The sequence below is a fragment of the Populus alba genome, chromosome 9, assembly GCF_005239225.2.
Source record: "Populus alba chromosome 9, ASM523922v2, whole genome shotgun sequence".
In the NCBI taxonomy this organism is placed as follows: domain Eukaryota; kingdom Viridiplantae; phylum Streptophyta; class Magnoliopsida; order Malpighiales; family Salicaceae; genus Populus; species Populus alba.
Window position 1 is genome coordinate 4734029 of NC_133292.1, and position 22369 is coordinate 4756397.

Sequence of the window (22369 nt, forward strand, 5' to 3'; positions counted from 1 at the left end):
ATCGCACTGACGGCTACAGCATGCTAGATATTGATAACCATAGATATACAATTTACTTAACAAGCATGCTAAATGATCATGACAGATACTGTTAGGTAATAGGGCTACAACATGCAGGCAATGTTGCACGAGAATGAAGATGACAGACTCGTCTAGTTTTGCCTAATGGTGAGAAATCACAGGATGAGGTAAGCCTTCTGAAGTAAAATTGACATTAGTGAAAAAATCTGCCAACGTTCTGCTTCATCTACATTGATCATTGGTTAAATTAACTAGGGAGTATAGTACTGACCACATGATAAAGCTGGCATATATGAAGAGAGCCAGCTACTGCAACATACGCTAATGGTTTAATTTACAGCAAAACAATTACAACACCCCTCCCATGCTCAGGGTAAGGCATGGATTCCTCGAGCATTGACACAATTACACTCCCGTAACATACAAACTAGCTGCAAAAACTATGTCACGCTTTATGGCGTTCGAAGCAGATTCCATTTTCTTGTAGACTGCAGAATTACCCATGATAGCTGCAGCCTTCTTAAATTCACGACATGTCTCGTCCAATCTGACAATTGTGCGCACTATCAGGCCTTCAGGAACATCAGTAAGTTCACATATATCAGCAAATGGAGTGCCCTGTAAATGGAGAAACTTACGAGGTCACAAACCATCCAGAACTAATGAAAGGTTAAATTGATGTGTTTTAGTATAAGAAACCTTTGCCCACTCGTACACAACTTCAACTAAACCGAACTTAAGATTCTCATTGGCATACTCCTCAGGGTTTATTTGTATATTGTAATTTGATTGAAGCTCTCCAAGTCTTATTGCTGTGCTGTACAACCTGAAGTGAACAACCGTCTAGGATTAGATTGAAAACTGAAAAATGAAAAGAAGAGTAATGGGAAGAATAATAACAACGTTAAATTCCAGAGTTACAATCTAGGATCTAATAGGCACAACTGTAAAAGCATATAATCTTACACATGCAACCTTTTGAATATGTGAATAGGGAAGCTATAATCCGTTTTCACTAGCTGCAATCAATTCATCCGTATCATATGAAAACAGAAAGCTAAGAAATTCCTAATAGGATCCTGGCAACCTGCGGTTCACCGTTCATGTAGCATTACTGCAAAGCATCAAGCATGGTGCCCCATGACCATGATTCCAGTTGTGAAACTCAGAATCAGAACCATCTTAGATGGAAACCAAAATTTTACATCTAGAAAATCTAGAGAAAAATCTACCGTGTAATAAGGAATCTAACCACTAGATCATGCAGATATAAGGCAGGGCATTGACACAAGGATGGAGAATCACCTCTTTTTAGCTTGAGACAGCCTGGGAGTAAGTGAAGGCTCAGAAGTTTTCCTCTGCTGAAACACAAAAGCGGACATTATGGCCACCGCTTCTTCAGGTTCCAGATCATCAAGTTGATTCTCAAATAAACACTCGGTGCATATCAACTCCTCCCCTGAATTCATCTCACATGCAACACGGCCTTTAATTTGAACTACAAGGTCACCATCTATACAGCCAATTTCCTTCAGAACATATATCTGCAAATGCAGAGCTTAAAGATTTGAGGGTAGTGTGAAACCGACATGGCAGATAATTAACACAAGAACATCTTGCTGCTACATAGAACATCAAGGGGAAAAAAAGATACGTACCCGGTCCTGAAAGTCTGGCATCTGTTGGAGTGCTTCATCTGACATTTGGAATTGCAGGTTACTGACTTCCTCTTTATGCCTCTTTATCTCTTTTGCCAAGCTAATGTGCTCCTCCAATTTTATACACCCATGACACTTATTTGATGCCATCTTTTGTAGCAGGCTTGTCCATTTGTGGTAGTCTTCCACAAGATTCACATCTTTCAACTTCAGCTCTAAACGGTATCAGCAATGGAAAAGTCATATTTAGCAAGTTGTGAACTAAAACTAGCTTACCATCATAAAGAACATTGAAAAGGAGAAAGTGCAAAAGGTGAATTTTCCGCGTAGAATGTAGGATTAAGAACTATGTTAGAAAGAGAGCATCAAAATGACTATAACCACATATCAACATATATAACAAGGGCTTGCACTGTCAACACAGGAATTGAAGTCAACCAGCATGATTCATCTATTATGATGCATAATTAAGGACCAGAGTCATTGAGGGCAAGAAGATAAACCACAAGCCCTGAATCTCACTTAAAATAAATAGTTAGATCTATAGGTAACAGATCAACACCCACCAGCAGCACCGCACACAAAAACCTTGATTCTTTCCCGAACATATTTCAAAAATAATAGGAAAGGAATTTAGGGCTTGCAGACTATGGGAAGAAGGATCACTAGAGAAAGGTACCAGCATGCCAGCCTGCCAGAAGAGAAAGCTTCTTCATAGGAGATGATCATAAAGAATCTAGGGTTCACTGTTTTCTGATGCACTTAGGTTAAGCCAGATTTTGAGATATAGATAATGCAATTGCAAGCCACATTTTCCAGTATCCAAAAAGGGGCCTGGCTCATCTTAATGTCAACTTATATGGAATACTTGTCAAATTTTCCAGAATCCAATAAGGGGCTTGGCTCGTCACAATGTCAACTTATTTGGAGTATTGTCAAATTATTACAAATTCTGGAACTGATAAGAATGCTATTGTTTGTTCTTTCATGTTTTTCTTTCCTAATCATCAATGATAGTTAGCAACATTCTTCTTGTACAGCATGTGTAAAGAAATAAACAAGATGTTACAAGTTATGCAGTTCATCTTCACCTGAAAGATTAAATATTATCTTCACAAAAAATGCCTAACCTTTCAGCGGATCTAGTGCAGGAGGATATTTATTTCCGTCACTTTTTGTTTCCAACAGCTGCTGAACTGTCTTAGAGAAAGCAGCATCGCTACAATCTTCGAGAAGCCGAACTTGGTCAATTGTTATTTTACGATTGCATATGCATAAGAATTCTTTGCTTTCAATTCCTCTAACTTCATAATTGATCCCGGCAGCAACACCTTGGTGTGGTAGTTCTATCTTGATGGTGCCTGATCCCTTGCGATTAGTGAGAGAAGAGCAGTACTCTTCGTTAAAACTACGTTTTGATTTTGGTATCAGCACATAACCTTCTTGGAAATCTGCACTTTTTTTTTCTTTCAAGTTACTGCTTACTGATGGAGCATCAGGTTTCAGCACCAAAACTATGTATTGCTTCATACTGGCTGATGGCACTTTCACTACTACTCCAAGTAAGTGATCCTGTGTCTGCAAGTGAACATGAGAATGCCATAAATTCACAATTGCAGCTACTCTATTAGAAACCATGTAAGCCTTCCCAAGTTTTAAAATTTCATACATTATGGAGTTCAACAAGGTTAGGCAACTAGAAGCATGACTCCCATGAGAGAAACTTCAAATTTGACAGTACTCATAATCAGCAACAAGTAAAACACTTGTGCATGGGAAGCACCTCTGTATTTCATTTAGCGTGGTTTCGATTAAAGTTCAAACTTAATTTTCTGCCATGTAAAATTAAATAAAAAGAAAACAGGTAATTGCACTAGAAAATTGAAGTCATTCTGATTCCTCTTAAACAAGAAACCTCATGGAAAGAACCACATTTACCAATAGCAGAAGAATACTGACGCTTCAAAAGACAAGAACTACAATTTTCTCCAAAGATAAGGGGGTGGGGGGGGGGAGAACAGAAATAGGAAAGCGCTAGAGAGCACCAAGAACAAACAAAAAAATAATAACAACTTACCGATAGTGATTTCACAACGACAACTCTTCCAGGTGTAAGAAATGTTCGAGCATGAGGGGACTGCATGACAGCCTCTGATACCTGGTTGCCATATTTTTCAGCTTCTAAGTACAGGTCATAGTATTCTTCAATTGTTGGCCCACCTTTTATACATCTGTATTAAAATAGCCATGCATGATAAACTATAGGGAAAAAGATGTCACCATAAGAAAATCGAACTAGAAGCAGTGTAGCTTTCACTTTCTCACATTTATGAGATTATTGAAAGACCTTCGAACAAAAACAACCAGGAGGATCTTGTTGCAACAACAATGATATCTAATGCAGTTGAATGCGCAACCTAAATACCCTATGCTGATCTGATCAGAGTAGTATGCATTTTCCTATACATGGTCTTCCATATACTGGAATTTAAGGATTCTGAAAAGCTGATAACGTGATTGAGCAGTTCTTCTTTCGTATTAGTTGTATTGGTATTAGAATACCAACATAACCAGGCTATGAAAGCAGTGTTAAGCAGTAATATGAAACCATATCAGGGCCTTATTTAAAAGTTTAAGCTCTTAGGTGAGACTCAAAAACATGGTTTTATTACTTTCTAACAGAAAGCTTGCACAACCACTTTATCATTCATATATATATGATTGGTTAATCACATCTTAATGTAAAGCCAAAATCATCACATTTTAATACAAGAACTAGCCATTAGTTAACATTGGTATGCAATCACGTAATCCATCAAAACAACAGTGCCCAACACAGATCTAACACAAAATCCAAAAGAAACAAGGTGTCAATAAACTGATGTATTATAGAAAATGCACATCCACAAGCAAAATGCGCAAGGAAAAAAATGAATTAAAGACTGATGCAAGGACATTTCTTATCTAGACATTTAGAAACTCTCAAGTCTGATAGACAAGTTGGCCATCAAGATTCTGCAATGATATACATACTCAACAGTTTTGGCAGGCTGAGCAAGCTTCCGCATCAGAACTTTTTGCTGTTCAGGAAGTTGTTTCTGAGAACGGAACTCCGCAAAACTTCTTTTTAACATATCTTCCACCTGCAGTTATGTCCCCCAATCAACATTGAAAAAATGAACTCCCTAGATGGATGAAAACACCAAAAAAAAAAAACAAAAGAAATTATTTCAAATTTGAAATTGTAAAACTATGATGTACTAGCTTAATATGTAGAAATATGAAGATTAATCCTATTACAAGAAGCAACTGACTAAACATAACAACTTGCTTGGACTGACCCTGATGGCCTGACCAACATTCTACTGGTGTCTGTTTCAGTAAATCTTGAGGAAATTAACCACACAGTGACTAAATAACCAACATTTTTCTTAGATTGAATGAACATAGAACTCAAGAACATTGAATCTACTAAAACTACAACATTGTATCTCTTATGATTCATAGAAATTTATGGGTGGGTGAGAAGTATTTGCTTAGAAATCCCAAATCCCAGAAGGAAAACCACGGGTGCCTTTTGTTTATCATTCACTCCCTTTGTATGGATTTAATGCATTTCTACTTTTTGTACATTGCAACAAGGAATGCGGCAGTTTAACTGTATTCCTTTTACAGTGTGCGAGCAAATATAGAGAGAGATACACACACAAAAAGACAGGTGTGAGCAGACAGAATCTGCAAGATGAACCATGTGATGGATCAGCTACGATTAGTTGTTCCTAAGCCAGGTTTCCAGACGTGCATAAAGTGTGTGTGAATGGTTGCGTGCAAGTGTGTGATTCTACTTGTGTGCACAAAGGTGCAACTTTTCATTTAGAATATTAGAGCAAGTATGACCTAGATAAGAAGATTTGACATCCATGAAAAATGCAAATCAAAATATCTGAAAGTTCCACAACTCCAATGGAAAGGAATCTGAATATGGATAGTATTATTTGTTACACAACCACAAATATAATGAAAAATCTAATCCACAAGATACCTTCAATTCTTCAACACGGAGGAGATGCAAGATCATAATATAAGTCAATCGAAACTGGGATTCAAGCCTGGTAGCACTTCCAACTATAACACGTTTCAAATCGCTCTCTTCTGGAATTTCATCGCGGCACAGTACTACAACTGTACCAATTTTGTCAATTCCTCTTCTCCCAGCACGACCAGCCATTTGAGTGTACTCCCCGGATAGTAATTGTCTAAATTCCTTGCCATCAAACTTTCTTAGCGTATCAAATACAACCTAAGAAAGATTTTGAATCAAGTCAGTATTAGAAGAATAAGGTATCCAAGAGTTAAGTCAGTATTAGAAGAATAAGGTATCCAAGAGTTGCTTAAGTTTATCTAGAACTAGATGAAGTCAAGTAAACGAGGCTCATGGCAATTAGCTGTGTGAAGGTGTTTTACATGTTTTATCTAGTGGCTGCTATTTACTAAGATGAAATTCAATACATTATATATATTTTCCATTAATACCATCGCTCCAAACAATGAGTGAAAGGATTAGCAAACAAAATGCTACAATGTGATCTAGAACTAGATGAAGTCAAGTAAACAAGGCTCAAGGCAATTAGCTAAGTGATGGTGTTTTACATGTTTTATCTGGTGGTTGCTAGTTACTCGGATGAAATTCGATGCCTTATCCAAGATTTCCATTACTACCATCACTCCAACAATGAGCGAAAGGATTAGAAAACTTAATGCTACAATATGATCTAGAACTAGATGAAGTCAAGTTAACAAGACTCATGGAAATTAGCTAAGAGATAGTGTTTTACATGTTTTATCTGGTGGTTGCAAGTTACTAAGATGAAATCCAATGCATCATCCTCATTTTCCATCAATACCATCACTCCAACAATGAGCAAAAGGATTAGCGAACTTAATGCTCCAATGTGATCAAAATACATCATATTAACAATTAAACCTCTAATATTTAACAGTGAAAATATATTATCAACAACTTAAAATTAACAGCAAAGGGTAACATCTCATTCTAAACTGACGAGAAATGTGACATGTGTAACCTAATGCCAGCTATTTACAAGCACCCCAGATATGAGCTATTTCAGAGTGTTATGGTTTTAAATTTGGTGGCTTGGTCCTCAACATATTGTTCTTGCTTGGTTTCTTTCCTAGTCAATATGAGAACACTTCTTAGTCTACTCTGCAGTCTCGGTTCTAATCTACATAAGAATTATAATTTTGACAGGTAGAGATGCTGTCTTATTTTCTTGGGAAATTGAGTTATGGAATAAAATTGAGAGTCGACATTTTTTTTAGGCCCAGTGCACAGGATTTCTTTTTTCCTAGTATTTCCTAGTTTCTTGTTCTTACTCACTTTTCGTGTTGCTGCAGTGTCTTAGTTACAGTACACAGAATCACAACAACAATTCAAAAAACAAATCCTTGCATCCTCAAATTAACTTTTAATTTCAAACCCCAATCCTTTCTTAAACAAACTCCTAATTGATCCCAATTTTTCATATACATCAAACCCAACCCTACTCTCAACCAACACAAAAATAAAATAAAAATAAAAAACTCAATATTCTCAAAGCTATCCCACTTTAAGAGTTCAAAAGTACTGTGCGCCTTTTTTTGAAAAGATTCAAGTATAGAATTATTGGAACTTCCAACCCCTTATCGCAACCACCTAATTGCCTAGCTGAACACATTTTTCAAACATTTAATCAATAATTAAACAGCACTAACCGTTCTAGCTGGGGCATTAACGCCCATTGCAAAAGTCTCCGTTGAAAATAATACCTACAACAAGAATAGAGATTAGCATAACAAATAAAGTATATAAATATTACTATAACCATACAATTTGACAGCATTAATGAAATTTTTAACTGTAGTATTTTGCTAAAATGTTATAAAGGAAGTTCAACCAGGGCCATAATTTGTTATAATGATAAAAGGCTTGGTCTTGCAACGATTACAGGTCCAAGTCTTTGGGGCAGCCACTTCATGCACAATGCTTCCCCCCAAAAAAATAAAAAAAATCCTTAAGGATCATAACTGGACAATACTTTCCTTTTCATGAAAGGATGTCAATTGCAGAACTCCTTTAACCTCATGAGGGAATCGCTAGTAACAGCAGGGCACCACAAAGAACCATGCATAAATTAAAACACCAAGGCACTCCGATGATTAGAAAAAATTACCTTAATCACACCACGACAGAAAAGCATTTCAACGACTTCCTTAACAATGGGAAGCAGCCCTGCATGATGCACAGCAATCCCTCTGCTAAGAAGGCTCCGAACTCTGACAATCTGTGAATAAAATTAGGTATAAACCCAAGTAGGATCGTATGAATAGAGGGTAAATGTGAATGCCACCAGACCTGTGGTAAATTGCGGTCTGATCCCTTTAGTCGTGAGAATGCTTTGTCACAGAAAACACGAATTTCGCTTTTCTCAGAACTACTAGTGAGATCAGTCCCAGACATACTGTCAGCTGATTTATCACATCGATTCTTTGAGAAACAAAATATAACTACCTGAACACAGCAGAAAAACTGTTCAGAATATAAGGCCAGCAAAATCCTGTGCTAGATTTTGAGTTGCAGAAAACTCTGAAGGAAGAATAGTGATCTTTTATATTTATGACTCAACAGTGGAAGGTAGCAAAGGACCATAATCAATTCCATGACTAGAAAAACTTGCAGAGGACAATGATCGACATTACATCTTTCAAGAATTAAATTCGGAAAAAAAAATGTCATTTATCTGTCAGTAAATGCCAAAATTTTAAAAAAAAAATCAATAAAACTCTTAGAAAAGGTCCTATCGTAAATTAAGGTGACCAATTCTGTAAGAAATTTCTAGTGTCAATTTCATAAAAAAGCCCTACTTGGTGAGAAACTTAAGAGGACATTATCTGACATACAGGCAATAGAGAATTCTTTAAAAGCTTGCTAACAAGCTGCAACCACAAAGAGGCCTCTGATCTCCATGACCTCCAGTTATTTTGGCCACTTCCATTATTTTGATTTCCCCAGCTAGTCCCAGAGAATGCCCCCAAATTCTGGGAACCATGCTTGTTTTGTTTGCTATGACTTTGGTTGTCACGTTTCTGACCCCGAACCCCATCACGTGTTACAGAAGGCCCTGTGTATGCTCCAGGACTGCCACCCACAGTCGTAGAATTATTTTTCTTGAATGCATATTTAGCAGTTTTGAAACCTTGAGGCATAAAAATTTCGCCTTCACATATTCTGTGTAGTTCTCCAGAATAAAATAGGCAGTGCTCCAAAGGGACCGGCCTTTTTGTAGTTCTGATGACAGACCCAGAAACATGGAAACTTATGTCAATAGCCAACAAAGAAATGTAGTGTATCCGCTTTATGTTGCACTATTGCACTTGAAATATTTGAAAGTAAGAAATGATGGGTTAAAAAAATTAACAAATTTTAGAACAAACTCTTGGAAATTAAAAAAAAAAAGTTCAATATCAATTACAATAAGAATTTAATTCTTACCCAGTAACACGGATTGTCTTCTGCTTTGTCCGGCTGATCCAGTCAGCAAATTCAACTGTGTTTGGTACCTGCAATATAACAACGAACATTTAAATGCATGCATTAGTCAAAAGAGAAAGGGGGCAGGGGAAAAATTTTATACATAGACCTGTCTCCATGCAAGTTAAGAACTTCCAAAAAGCAGCAAACAAAATCTACATCGTAGATTGTAACCTCAGCATCCCCCCTTACCAGCACCACCACACACCTCCCCCCCCCCCTCCCCCAAAAAAAAAAAAAAATCCAACTCGTTCAGGATAGAGGACAACCTAAACTGTCATCTTCTATCATATAGGCTATGGAAAAGAGGGTCACGAAAAAACTTACAAAAAATTAAAACATAATTTTAAATCAGCTGACTCTTTCCATTGCTTCTGATCTCGTAAGGCAAGGTAATGGAGACTACATTTGATTCGTAAGCCTTGACTTTCCTTTATTTTATTTTTTTTTAACCTCCAGATTGACTATCTAAGGTAGCAAAGTTGAAATTCACAAGTTATTTATCTACAATGCCTTTCAGAAATTGAAAAGCAAGCAAAGTAACAACATTTGGCATAACTCAAACTGTTCATAATTGTATGCCATGATAAATAAGCTTTCAGGATGTTATAGCTCCAGAGAAGCAATGCATTGCATGCTGGATATTGCTCTGGAAGTAAAAAATATGCAGCTCTAGCTCATAGTGGCACCCTAAGCTTACGATACCTATGAGACATAATTAAATCAGTGTTACCATTACTAACAGTGACTAATTTCAATTGTAACGTGCAGGAAGTATATTACATGAAGAAAGAGCACATACTGTGGCAGAAAGGAGGACAATATTTACATGCCTTGGAAGCATGATTATAACTTCTTCCCATACAACACCTCTTTCAACATCATTGACATAGTGGACTTCGTCAAATATAACCTATATCACAGACACAGCAATAAAGAAAACAAATTCAATAGTTGATCATAAAAGTGGAAAATGACAAGTAAATCAACAAAAGAACTCAATACAGCAATGCAGAAGGGAGATTATGTTGAAAAAAGCATGGCAGGAAACAGCCCCCTTTACCCATTCAATATCTCGTATAATATCAGCACCCCGGTAAAGCATTGACCTCAATATTTCAGTGGTCATGATAAGACAAGAAGCCTCTGGCCTCACACTAACATCACCAGTGAGAAGACCAACATCAAATTTTCCACAGAAGTCCCGATACTTTTGGTTGCTAATTGTTTTAATTGGAGCAGTATAGACAGCTCTGGTACAGTGCTGCATGACATGAAAGCTTGTGAAAATCATTGCACAAAAACACTGCATTAAACTACTTGATAGATAGATTTTACAACACTAGAAGAGTTCTATAAGATCTGGAGTTCAGCAAAGATGGAGAATCAATTGAAGTCCTAATCAATGTACCAGATTCAGAAAATCATACTTTTGATGCCAAAGCAAATGCATATTCTGCAACAACCGTCTTCCCAGCTGATGTATGAGCTGCCACAAAAACAGAGTCTCCCTTTTCCAGATAGTATATAGCCTGTATTATCAATTTAAAAAAGAAAAAAGAAATGGTAACTCAAGCAAGCAGCAATGCAAACTTTTACAACTTGCCTTCAGGACATAAAATTGGCTGTTTGTTGTCACAAAAGATTTGCCCATGGATTAAACTATGGACAACAAGTGATATCCTAAATGCTAATCAGCACAAGTTTTGAGGAAAATTCCATGTACAGAAGATGCATTATAACAACATGAAAGTGTAGTGAAAAGTAAGGACAAAAAAGTTTCTACTTAAGCCCTCTGGACATATGATGCAAAGCTGACTGATTATCTGATGAAGTTATAATTTAAACCAAAGAACCGTGTGCTCTTGTGCTTCTAAGCATACCAAAATGAAAACGATGCAAAAAAGAAGAGAACCAATCAGATGACTTGTAGATGAATTAAATGGAAATATGATATTTTGCACTTGCAGATCAGTTAATAGGCCTCAAGCATTTGCACGAAAATAAAATAAAAACAAGGGTGCATTGGGATAAGTTGAAGAGAAAAAGTTATAAAAAGCAGATGAAAATAAACATTCCATGCCTTAGAATATCCTGGATCACTCCCTGTAATTAAAAATATTCAACATGCACAATTATTAAGGAAACAGATCAAACTGCTGCCTTTCATTCATATGATATGGATAAGCATGTCACCTTTTCCTATAACAAAAAGATTACATGCAACCTTCAATCGTGGGAATAGATCCACGGCCACATTTAAATATAAAAATGAACAGCACCTAAAGCTTGAAGCCAAACTTAGGTTAAATCAGGAATTACAGAACCACGAGTTCAAAGATGCAAGCTTAGAATTTACAGTGAAGGTTGTTTATATCTCCAAAGGAGATGAAGATGAGAGTAAAAGTCAATCACTGAACAATCTCCTGTTAGTACATAAATAAATAGGAATGACCTCTGAAAACATAATCATAATTCCAAGTTTAACCAAATGCTTTGCACTTTCCATAGTAAGACTGTTTTCTGAATGTGGAAGGAAAAGGATTTGCATTGACCATTACCTCCTTTTGGAATGCATCCAGTTCAAAAGGAAAACTAAGTGCCATGTCAGGAACTAGTTGATAGAAGTGTTCTGCGATCCCTTCACTACTACCAGTGAAAGCTGAGGCCTGCAATTAAATAGAGACATTAAACCAAAAAAGTTACCAGAATCATGGAGAAAGGGAGATGGTAAGTCAAAGACCAAATATAGTTCAAATGTGAGAATTGCTATTATCCACAAACCTCTTTCTGCTGGTGTCCACCACTGTCACTAGTTCCACCTGATGTTGGCATCAATGCATCTGGTTCAACAAACAAAATCTCATCTAATGCATTTAATTCAGACTTATCCGCGCTGCTGGATAAATCAACCTGGCTCACTTCAGCATCTGGCTTTGTTGAATCCTCTTCAGATAAATGAGCTACACAAGCAGAATAAGTGAAAAATGAAAATCAATTAAATGTAAATGTTAAGGGACAAAATAACAAACTACATGGCACCCTCAGGAAAAAACAAATTACCGGGACTCCAGTTTGCAAGCATATGAACCATTTGCATAGAAAGGATAAATAAGAAGCTTACTTTTGCAGTAATAAGCACAAGTCCACGGGAATAAATACAAATATATGCTTTCCCAAGCCCCAAAAACAAAAAGCATCCATGTAAAGTTTAGAAAAGGACATTAGGGATGAAAATTCCCGAGATATGAAAAAACAAGTGATGATAGTACTTTGTGCTTTGAATTATAAATCCTAGCTTCTACGAGTTCTTTTCTGGAAGAGAATTTTACAATCCTATGAGAACAAAACTTTCGAGAAATGACTTTGTAGGACACCAAATAGCAGCCTTCTCGCTAATTGTACTTGATCCAAAGTTATTGCATGTACATAACTGACTGATAAATATCCACATTGCTTTTAACAGTGCGAGGAATCTCTAAACCACTCCAAGTAATTGCATGGCAAATGTAAACAATATAGCCTATTCTGCTGTTTTCTTTTGGATTTTGTGACATTCAGCATCAAATGATATATCATAATTCTAAATTGTTCTCAAATCCCTATGACACGTAATTCATAAAGCTCAAACTTGTCCTGCAGAACTCTTAACAGGATCTGTGGTTGTTCAGCCCTTCAACCACATGATGCTGAAATCTAGTGCAAACCACAAATCTCAGAATGCCCCCACTTTCTTGCAGAAATCCTATCTATCAACATGAATCTGGCCAGTTAGATAACTTGTCCTCTAAGAAGGATCGGATGCTGGGCATTTGAGAGCATACTTGATCCATCACTAGGTACGCTCAGAAGATGAACATCCTTGAGCTCCATAAAGTACAATATTATTCTCAACACAGCCATCATTGACCATCATCTTCATTGGAGCCAAAGCAAAGGAAAACCTACTGAGCTACTTCACAGTTATTTGCTTATATGATCATAGCTTTCAAAAGATAAACCCATCAAGAACACAAAAATGCATATGATACATACCATCTCCCTCATATTCTGCCACATCATCCTCTTCCCAGGCTTTCTTGAACAAGTCATCAAACTGTACAGATAACTCACTCTGCAAAACACGATGGATCAACACAAAGTCTAACAACAGGTATGATTTAAATAGGCAAAAGAACAGGAACTGACCAATTTTTCATCTGATGGGTTGTTGAGTGAACCTTTGTCCTTGTAAACATTCCACGTGTAAGGAAATGCCTACAAAGAATTAAAAATGAACTTCTACCAAATAAATTACAAAGATGGATGAATTTTAAAATGTTATTCTCTTTGGATTTCCCAAATTGAATGTTACATCAAGTTGGTTACCTTAAGATCCCCGAGGTCTAATCCTTGCTTAAGGCTGGGTGCAACTGCCTGAGCTGGACCACCATTCAACACCTCCCGTACCCATTCACCATTAGCAGCGCCATCAGGAAGAAGTCTGTCCACATTTTGAGATTCCTCCAAACCTCCAGGACGAAAAGGGCGGTTGTTTATGCTTCCTCTTACAAAATCTTTTGCAGGCCCAGCCAAACGTGGCAAAGGAGCAGAATCTTGAGCTCCGGGTGACAATTCTGACACATCCACCTAAAACAATATAATAAACTAGTCCTCTAGCAGAAGATAAAAACAGGAATATAGCAAATGATAGCATTCAAGAACCACCCCAACACCTTTGATTTCTCATGGCATATTATTCAACGTAATTCATAAACACTCAAATAAATTACCATGCTAAGCTGAAATTCCTATGCAAGGTTGACTGGAATTCTCTGTAGTGGAACACATATTTATGAACATCACGTACCTGTACAGAACTGGGTTCCCACATTCCTTCAGCCGATTCCTTCTTTTTCCGTCGGAATGGTACCTCCCATGTCGGAACTACCACAGAGCGTGGCAATGAAGGCTCTAGTGGCAGCTTTGCCATCTCAAACCAGTCAAAATCCCACTGCCTACCAGCCTTTTCTGCTGAAAATTCATCAGGATCTAATCTCGGCAAGAGATATTTCTCCTCTATATGTTCCTTTATCGATTCTTGTGTTTCCCTGGGAAATGCAGGGGGCTGTATACATATAATTACAGCTATCAACGTTCAGCATGGCAATAACTTTAAGCAACTGATTTACCATTTCAGAAATGGAAACAAAAATTAAAAGAAAATTGATTGATGTTCAGATATCATAGTATGACTCGGATTAGGTAAAATTTCGATGACAGAATTTTTACTGAAATCGCATAACCTGTAAACAGAAAGTTAATTAACACACTCAAGTTGTACTAAAATCAACCAAAAAAGAAAAAAAGCATGAAACTCCAAACCCTAGACAGCAAAAGCCAGAATTTAAATTAAACGGTGAAAACAAAAGGGCGCCAAATGCAACTGGGAAAAAAAGGGAGGAAGTTAACTGCGTGAAGGTAGTTGAAGAAATAATTACAAGGATGAAGTCAGGAAGAGATTTCACGGGGTTGGTGCGCTCCACGGTGGAGAGTGGCTCGACCCTGAGGTGGCCACTGTGGCCGGAGAACGCGACACGGAAAGCGAGCTCGTTTGTTGCCTGGATGCGGTCCATTAGTTATGGTTCGGGTTTCGATTGTGATTTTTTATGCTGGTTTTGCTATTTTTATTATTGGAATGTGCACATACGCAGGTTTTGAGTGCGAAGTGGGGAAAAGAACAAGGTTTTCTGACCGTGCTTTTGTGTTTCTGCGTCTGCCCTCCACTGAGCGTGTGATTAGGAATATGGTTAAGCTATTTTTTAAAAATATTTTTTATTTAAAAAAATATTAAAATAATTATTTTATTTTAAAAAAAAATTATTATTAATGCTAACACATCAAAATAATATAAAAATATTAAAAATATATATTATTTAAAAAAATAAATAAATAATTATTTAAAAAAAATGTTAAAATGTAAAAACAAATACAATCAATTTAAACTTTGATTATGAAAGATATTGTAAGTGTTGAAAAGGTATTTTTAAAAAATTAATTTTTATTTTAAAATATATTAAAATAATAATTTTTTATTTTAAAAAATATATATATTTTTATTATTAACTCCCTAAAACTAAAAAATAAAAAATAATTAATTTTAAAAAAAAATAAATTTTAATGAAAACTAAGTTACACCACATCCCACATAAAATCTTAAATTAATGTATTGAAACTTTATTTACTACTCAAACTTTAAATTAAAGTTAAGATTTAAATTAAATTAATAAATAAAAAGTATTGAGTATTGAATAACCATTGATACAACAAATGATTAGCACTTTTATAGCCCAATTGTATGATATAACCTACATCCGTGCTATGAAAGGAAATTAATTTGTTGTTAGCATACGCTATCACCACGAATACTTGATAATATTTACAAGTATTGGCATTACTCGAATAAGATAATTAATGTAATTATATTAACAATTTATAATATGATTGTGACCTTTTTTGTGTGTGGTTTCCAGTTGAGTAATAAGAGTTTATATTATACTTGTTTGAAGTGCCATTAGTAGATCCTCTAACCTTGACATTTGTTTTTATCATTGTTTAATTCTCACATTAATCTTACATCTCAAAATCTTCTTTATTATACTATTTATTACTACCACTGCTAATATTTCTATTATTTATGTTATTATTATTATTAGTACTAGTACTACTGGTATTAGTATTAGTATTATTATTGTTGTTGTTGTTGCTGCTGTTGTTGTTGTTGTTGTTGTTGTGTTATTATTATTTATAATTTATATAGTTAACCTCCACGTGGTTCGACCTCGGTCTTGCCGGTTTATTTATTACTTCGACACTCCTACACTTGAAAGAAGACATCAATTTTTTGATCGTGTCACTTGTGATGATGTCACTCTGAGATTGCCTACAAACTTTGATCCTATTAATGTGAAAATAATTTTTTGTTGCCAATATTTGCCATAGACCATTCAAAAGGCCATTTGGCAACCGTGCACTTATAACCTATTTACCTACCACCAAAGTAAGCACACAAATGTGTGATGCATGAACTCCTAGAAGCTTTGGTTTCGTTTGTTTACACGGCTGCGACAACGTTTCAAACAAAACACAGTTTTTGTATGTTTGGTAAAAAAAATGAGTTTTATTGTTCATGGGCCTCGCCTTTTATTGTGTTTGGAATGTAGGGTTGATCGAAGCAGCTTCCCGTTGCTTTTGTTACAGCATAGTAAATAATGGCTCGCCTTGCAGAAACATAGAGGAAGGATTCAACCTGCTCTTCTCTTCCCTTCCCCTTCCCCGTATTCTTTTTTTTCTTCTTCTTCTCTGCACCATGTCTCAACTATTCATGTTGAAGAACAGTGGAGACATGGTCTTCCTCTTCCCCTTCTCCATGTCTCCACTCTTTTGCAACGTGAACAATAAAGACTCGAATGTTCTCGTTAAAGAACAGCGAAGACATGATCTTCTCCTTCTCCTTTTCTTCCTTCTTCTTATTCTACACAATGTCTCCACTATTCTGCTACGTGAATATTAGAGAGCATCTCCATTGTTAATAGCCCGGACCGGGTCTAGTTCAAACCTAAATACATTGAACCGGGTTTTTTCCAAACCTAAATGCATTGAACCGAGTATGACCTAATAAAATAAAAAAAAATACCCTGAAAATTTCCTTAGATATTGTGTTTTATTTTAAAAAACTAGTGTTTAGCATGATTCAATGCACTATATAATTACATTTGAAAGAGAACATATGATGGCGTAGCATTTGCAAATTTTGATCGCAATCCCAATTTTATTCTTGAAGATATTTTACATGATGTTGCTACACGCTAAAAAAACCATGGAAACTGTAGTCCTTGTTAAATATATTTCATACGTGATGAAATTGACCATAGTTTAATGCAACAATAAAAAATACTTTATATAAATCATTGTTTATTTTCTGTTATAATAGCATTAGTTAAATTGCTAATATTTCAATTAAAAACTATCAATATTAATATATGTATTTTTTAATTATTTTATAGCCTTCGATTTAAAAGGCATTTTTTAACCAAATACATTATACTACTTTTTGTTAAACCTTTAATTTTCAACCACAGTTTTAACTAAACATATATTTTTTCAAACCAACCTCAACTAAGATTACTTTTTATAAAACAATTTTTTTCAAACCACAATCACTACCGCTACCACAATACTAAACACACTATTAAATCATACACCCTTTTGTTTTTGTTTTTTTTTTTTTTTTCCTGTATATGCAGAGAGAATGATCTAGCGGCACTGAAGCTACTCAGCAAAGCTGGTGCAATGCCTTCACTAAAACCCCCGAGGATGGAATGTTGGATGGCTCGATGCGAGGATAAGAGAGCAATAAATTGAAATCAATAAAGAATTCATTAAAAAATTGTTTGGTAGTGTAGTAGTAATTTTTAAAATTATTTTTTATTTAAAAATATATTAAAATAATATATTTTTTAAAAAATTAATTTTAATATCATCACATCAAAATAAAACAATCTAAAAACACATAAAAAATTAATTTGAAATAAAAATAATAAAAAATTATTTTTTGCCGGTGGAAAAGTCTCTACTCCTTTTTGCCATAATTTGGAGGGATCAATTGAACTTCCATCTTGCTAAACTGATCTGTTACTGTTCTAGACAATAGAAATTTCTTGGTTATAAATGTAAATAGAAACACATCAGGATTTATTTATTTATTTATTTTACATGAAGATTAATTGTTGATATATTCCTTAGACGTAAATTAATATATTTTTTTATACAATTTATCCAAATTCAAATGGAAATGCTAATTTAAAAAATATTCACTCTTTTTCTGCATATTTTTAATTAAAAAAAATTCAACCATACAAAATAATTTACATTCAATAATAGAACAAGCAAATTCATTTTATTCTATTACCCCCATATGATATCTTTTCCTTTATTTTCTTTTGTACTTATGCGTAATTCACCTAGAAGCACCTAGAAAAACCCACGGTACGTAAGCCCATGGGCTTACTTGTCAAACAGTCAAACAGAGGCAAGCCTGAACGCGGCCAGTCTGGACCGAAACAGTGTATCCATAAATATAAAAGCCTGGAATTAATCCACTTTTCCTCTTTATAAAAAATTATACGCCCTACCCTAGATTCTAAAATCCAATCCAGTGTCGGATTCGCGAAGGCGAAGAAGATAAATAACAGTTGCTTTATTTATCACAGGAAAATCTGAACACGCCTGAATCCGGCTTCTAAGTGTAAGATTTCCTCTTCTTTTTTCTTGCAACGATGTTTTTAATGCTTCAAAAGGGGTTTTGTAATTGCTTTTGAGTTGATGTGATTAGGTTAGCCTGAATTAATTACTTGTATTTTTTTTTTTTGAGAATTGAATTTGCTCTATTTTGATTTGTGTGACCAGAAGTATAACAACAATTTCTGGTATCCATCGCAGAGATTAGGGCAGTGGAGTGTGTGTTTGACCTAGAAGAAAAAAGGGAATGGCGCACAGGTTGTTAAAAGACCCGGAGGCTGACGGATGGGAACGGTCTGACTTTCCTATCATCTGCGAGTCTTGCTTAGGTGACAATCCCTATGTCAGAATGGTATGCAATATTAATCCTTGTTCTGAGTTGGGTTTTTTCGGGGGGGGGGGGAAGGGTGTTTGGCTGTTCTGTGTGGATATTTATATGATTTGTTCCTTTGCGGTTGCATGTACTTGTTGGGATGCAGACCAGAGCTGACTTCGATAAGGAATGCAAGATATGTACTCGACCATTTACAGTGTTTAGGTGGAGGCCTGGTAGGGATGCGAGATTTAAAAAGACTGAAGTTTGCCAGACTTGCAGTAAGCTGAAAAATGTTTGTCAAGTCTGTCTTTTGGATCTAGAGTATGGTTTGCCTGTTCAAGTTCGTGATACTGCTCTCAGTATAAATTCCAACGATGCTATTCCAAAGAGTGATGTGAATAGAGAGTATTTTGCCGAGGAGCATGACCGAAGGGTATGTTTATTTCATGTTTTAACTATAGTATGTTTTAGTTGCTTTTTTGGTTGTATGTGATGTGAAGCTATTTACCGTGTTGTGTGTTAGAATTCTCTGATTGTCAGGGTATCACCATTACTGGGTAACCGATGATTTCCAAGTAAATGTTTACTTTCTAGTGGCTGTTTGTTGTAACTTGGTAGTTATGAATTTCAAACTAGCAAATAGCATAATCAGTGTGCGGTCCAGTTAGATATGCATCCAAGGTTGTTCCACTGAGGTGGTGATTGTTGCACTAATTCCGTTCTGTTGTTCTCTTATGCTGAAACTGATATGATTTTGCTTGATGCAGGCTAGGGCGGGTATTGATTATGAGTCTTCATATGGAAAGGCTCAAGCAAATGATACTATCCTGAAGCTTCAAAGAACAACACCATACTACAAAAGAAATCGAGCACATGTTTGTAGCTTCTTTGCACGTGGTGAATGCACACGAGGTGCCGAATGCCCCTATAGGCATGAGATGCCCATAACTGGGGAGTTGTCACAGCAAAATATTAAAGATCGTTATTATGGGTGAGTAGAATGTTGTAATTTCATCCTCCAAGCATAATTAGCTTTATTTATGTTTTTCCTCTCTCCAGTCTCTCGAATGCATGCAGGGGCATAAACTCTCACGTTTACTAGCTCTAGCCTCTTTTCTCCCCTGTTCCTAAATTGCTATTTAAGATCATGAAATGGTTCTAAAAATGCTTCATAACATATTTTACAATCGGCATCAACTTCATTATCACTTTTGGATTCACTTTAAGTTTCAAAGTTGATTTCTTTTTTTGTGGTCCTTAAGGCTGATTTTGTATTTTGGGCAATTATATGAGCACGTGTGATATAATACTTAGTTTAGCTGATGACTTTGTAATGTGTCTCATGATCGAACTGAAAACTCCACCTCTACTCAACAAATGCAGCTTTTTTGACGTATCTTTAACTCAATTGCCCATGAACTTCAAGCTTGTGAATGTCAAAAACAAATTTTTGTAGTGTCAATGACCACACACAAGGTGATTCTTCATGCATGCATGCATGTATTCATCCCCACTGAGACTAAGCACAAAGGCATATGATTTCTTAATTTTTAAATGTTTGGCTTCATCTGATTTTTTTACTTGTTTGTCTAAATGCGTGAAGAGTGAATGATCCTGTGGCAATGAAGCTACTCAACAAGGCTGGAGACATGCCCTCATTAGAACCACCAGAGGATGAAAGCATTAAAACGCTCTATGTAGGTGGGCTTGATGCGAGGATCAGTGAGCAGGATCTAAGGGATCAATTTTATGCTCATGGCGAAATTGAATCCATAAAAATGGTGCCTCAAAGAGCAATTGCTTTTGTAACCTACACAACCAGAGAAGGAGCAGAAAAGGCCGCAGCGGAGCTCTCTAACAGGCTAGTCATCAAGGGTCTGCGTCTGAAATTGATGTGGGGTAGACCGCAAGCACCAAAACCTGAGTTGGAAAGTTCTGATGAAGCAAGGCAGCAAGCAGCAATGGCCCATAGTGGGATGTTGCCCCGTGCAGTTGTATCTCAGCAACACAACCATTTAAATCCACCTGGCATGCAGGACCAACATCCTCCAATGCACTACTTCAATATCCCCCCACCACCTCAGCAAGAACGAACATTTTACCCGTCAATGGATCCTCAAAGAATGGGTGCCCTTGTTGGATCCCAAGATGCTACTCCCAATGGGCCTGCAGGATCAGGTGAGAATAAATCTGGATTGGAGAAGCAGCAAGGGCAGCACTATCCATATCAAAGTATGCCACCACCTCACGTGCAATACCAACAACAATACCAACAACAACACCAACAACAACTATCCACCATATGGTTATATGCCGCCGGTGCCACCGTATCAGCAGTATCCTCCGCCGTATCACACTCCTGTGCCTCCGCCACAGGTGGTGCAATCCACACAGCAGTATCAGCATCTTGTGCCACCACCAATGGCTGCACCTGCAGAGTCCAAGACCTCTGTGCCCCCACCTCAGGGATCCCGAGCACCTGCTGGGTCCATGCCCTCCGAACCCTCATCTCAGGGATCTGAAGCACCTGCAGGGTCCAAACCCTCCAGCCCACCATCTCCAAGACCTGGAGAACCTGAAGAATCTAAACCCTCAGGGCCCTTACCTTGAATGCTGTTTAAGTTTTCTTGTGCTTGTATTGTTGGTTGCAGTAATTTGTTCAACATACTATCTGATTAAGAAGGCGAGGACTTGCATCATAATCTATGATCCATGAGAAGCTGTGATGCAATTTATACGGAGCGTTTGTCCTTGTTTAGCAGGCTTCATGTGCAAGTTTGATCAGGATCAGTGATCGAGGTTCCCATTAACGTCTAGCCAAGATTTCATGGGAGTTGGGCATTCTAGCCAAGGTTTAATTTGAAAATAGTATAGGTTCTCATGACATCGTGGTCGTTTAATGTTAACTTCAATTTTACGCAGTAATAAAAAGTTTGCTTTATTCAAGCACAGATGATAAATATTGTTCGTTAAAAATGATGCTTTAACTTTTATGAAATAAATGTTGCTCTTTTCTTTTCTGATGTGATAAGGTGCTTGTGCATGGAAATCATGCTTGATCACTTGTTATATGTTGAAATTATTCTTGATCATCGGCGATCATAACAGTTATAATTAAATTGGTTGAATTAAAAAAATAATTGATTTGGAGTAAGGTAAATATTCACAATACAGGTAGTAAAGAAGCATCTCCCGTTTGTAATCTTACAATTTGAACAATATTCTTTTAATTTTCAGGATAATCCCACTTGTTGGATCATAATAATTAATAACAATTAAAATAAATATTTGTATGAATTCCAAGGATTTAAATTTCAAATAAGAAATGTGTAAGTAGAATTCCACATTCCTTATTTATACATTTTTGTTTATTTTAACGAAAAATGTCTTTTTCTATTAACATCATTTTTTTTAATTAAAACTCAAGATAATTAATATAAGTATTTGCAATAAATTTTAATAATTTATATTAAGAAGGGAGACAATTTTATTTCTCGAGGCAAAACT

At 36.2% G+C, this 22369-nt stretch overlaps 2 protein-coding genes across 2 annotated transcripts; one reads left to right on the forward strand and one right to left on the reverse strand.

Annotated features, from left to right (window-relative positions):
• Positions 1-184: 184 nt before the first annotated feature.
• Positions 185-15033, reverse strand: LOC118035237 (DExH-box ATP-dependent RNA helicase DExH11). Its single transcript, XM_035040769.2, has 23 exons — positions 14748-15033; positions 14117-14374; positions 13636-13896; positions 13456-13524; positions 13303-13381; positions 12052-12230; positions 11829-11936; positions 10698-10799; positions 10331-10531; positions 10070-10180; positions 9229-9296; positions 8637-9024; positions 8092-8247; positions 7910-8020; positions 7452-7505; positions 5722-5979; positions 4713-4822; positions 3757-3910; positions 2810-3257; positions 1680-1894; positions 1327-1565; positions 721-847; positions 185-639 (listed from the first exon to the last, which is right to left on the reverse strand). The coding sequence occupies exons 1-23, from the start codon at positions 14880-14882 to the stop codon at positions 427-429; spliced, it is 4044 nt and encodes a 1347-aa protein (XP_034896660.1). The 5' UTR covers positions 14883-15033; the 3' UTR covers positions 185-426.
• Positions 15034-18483: 3450 nt separating this feature from the next.
• Positions 18484-21808, forward strand: LOC118035235 (zinc finger CCCH domain-containing protein 49-like). The gene is given in 6 exon segments (XM_073411466.1): positions 18484-18640; positions 18748-18898; positions 19026-19295; positions 19630-19853; positions 20466-21144; positions 21146-21808. Coding segments are annotated over 5 exon segments (1605 nt in total). The 5' UTR covers positions 18484-18640; positions 18748-18793; the 3' UTR covers positions 21473-21808.
• The last annotated feature ends 561 nt before the right edge of the window (positions 21809-22369 follow it).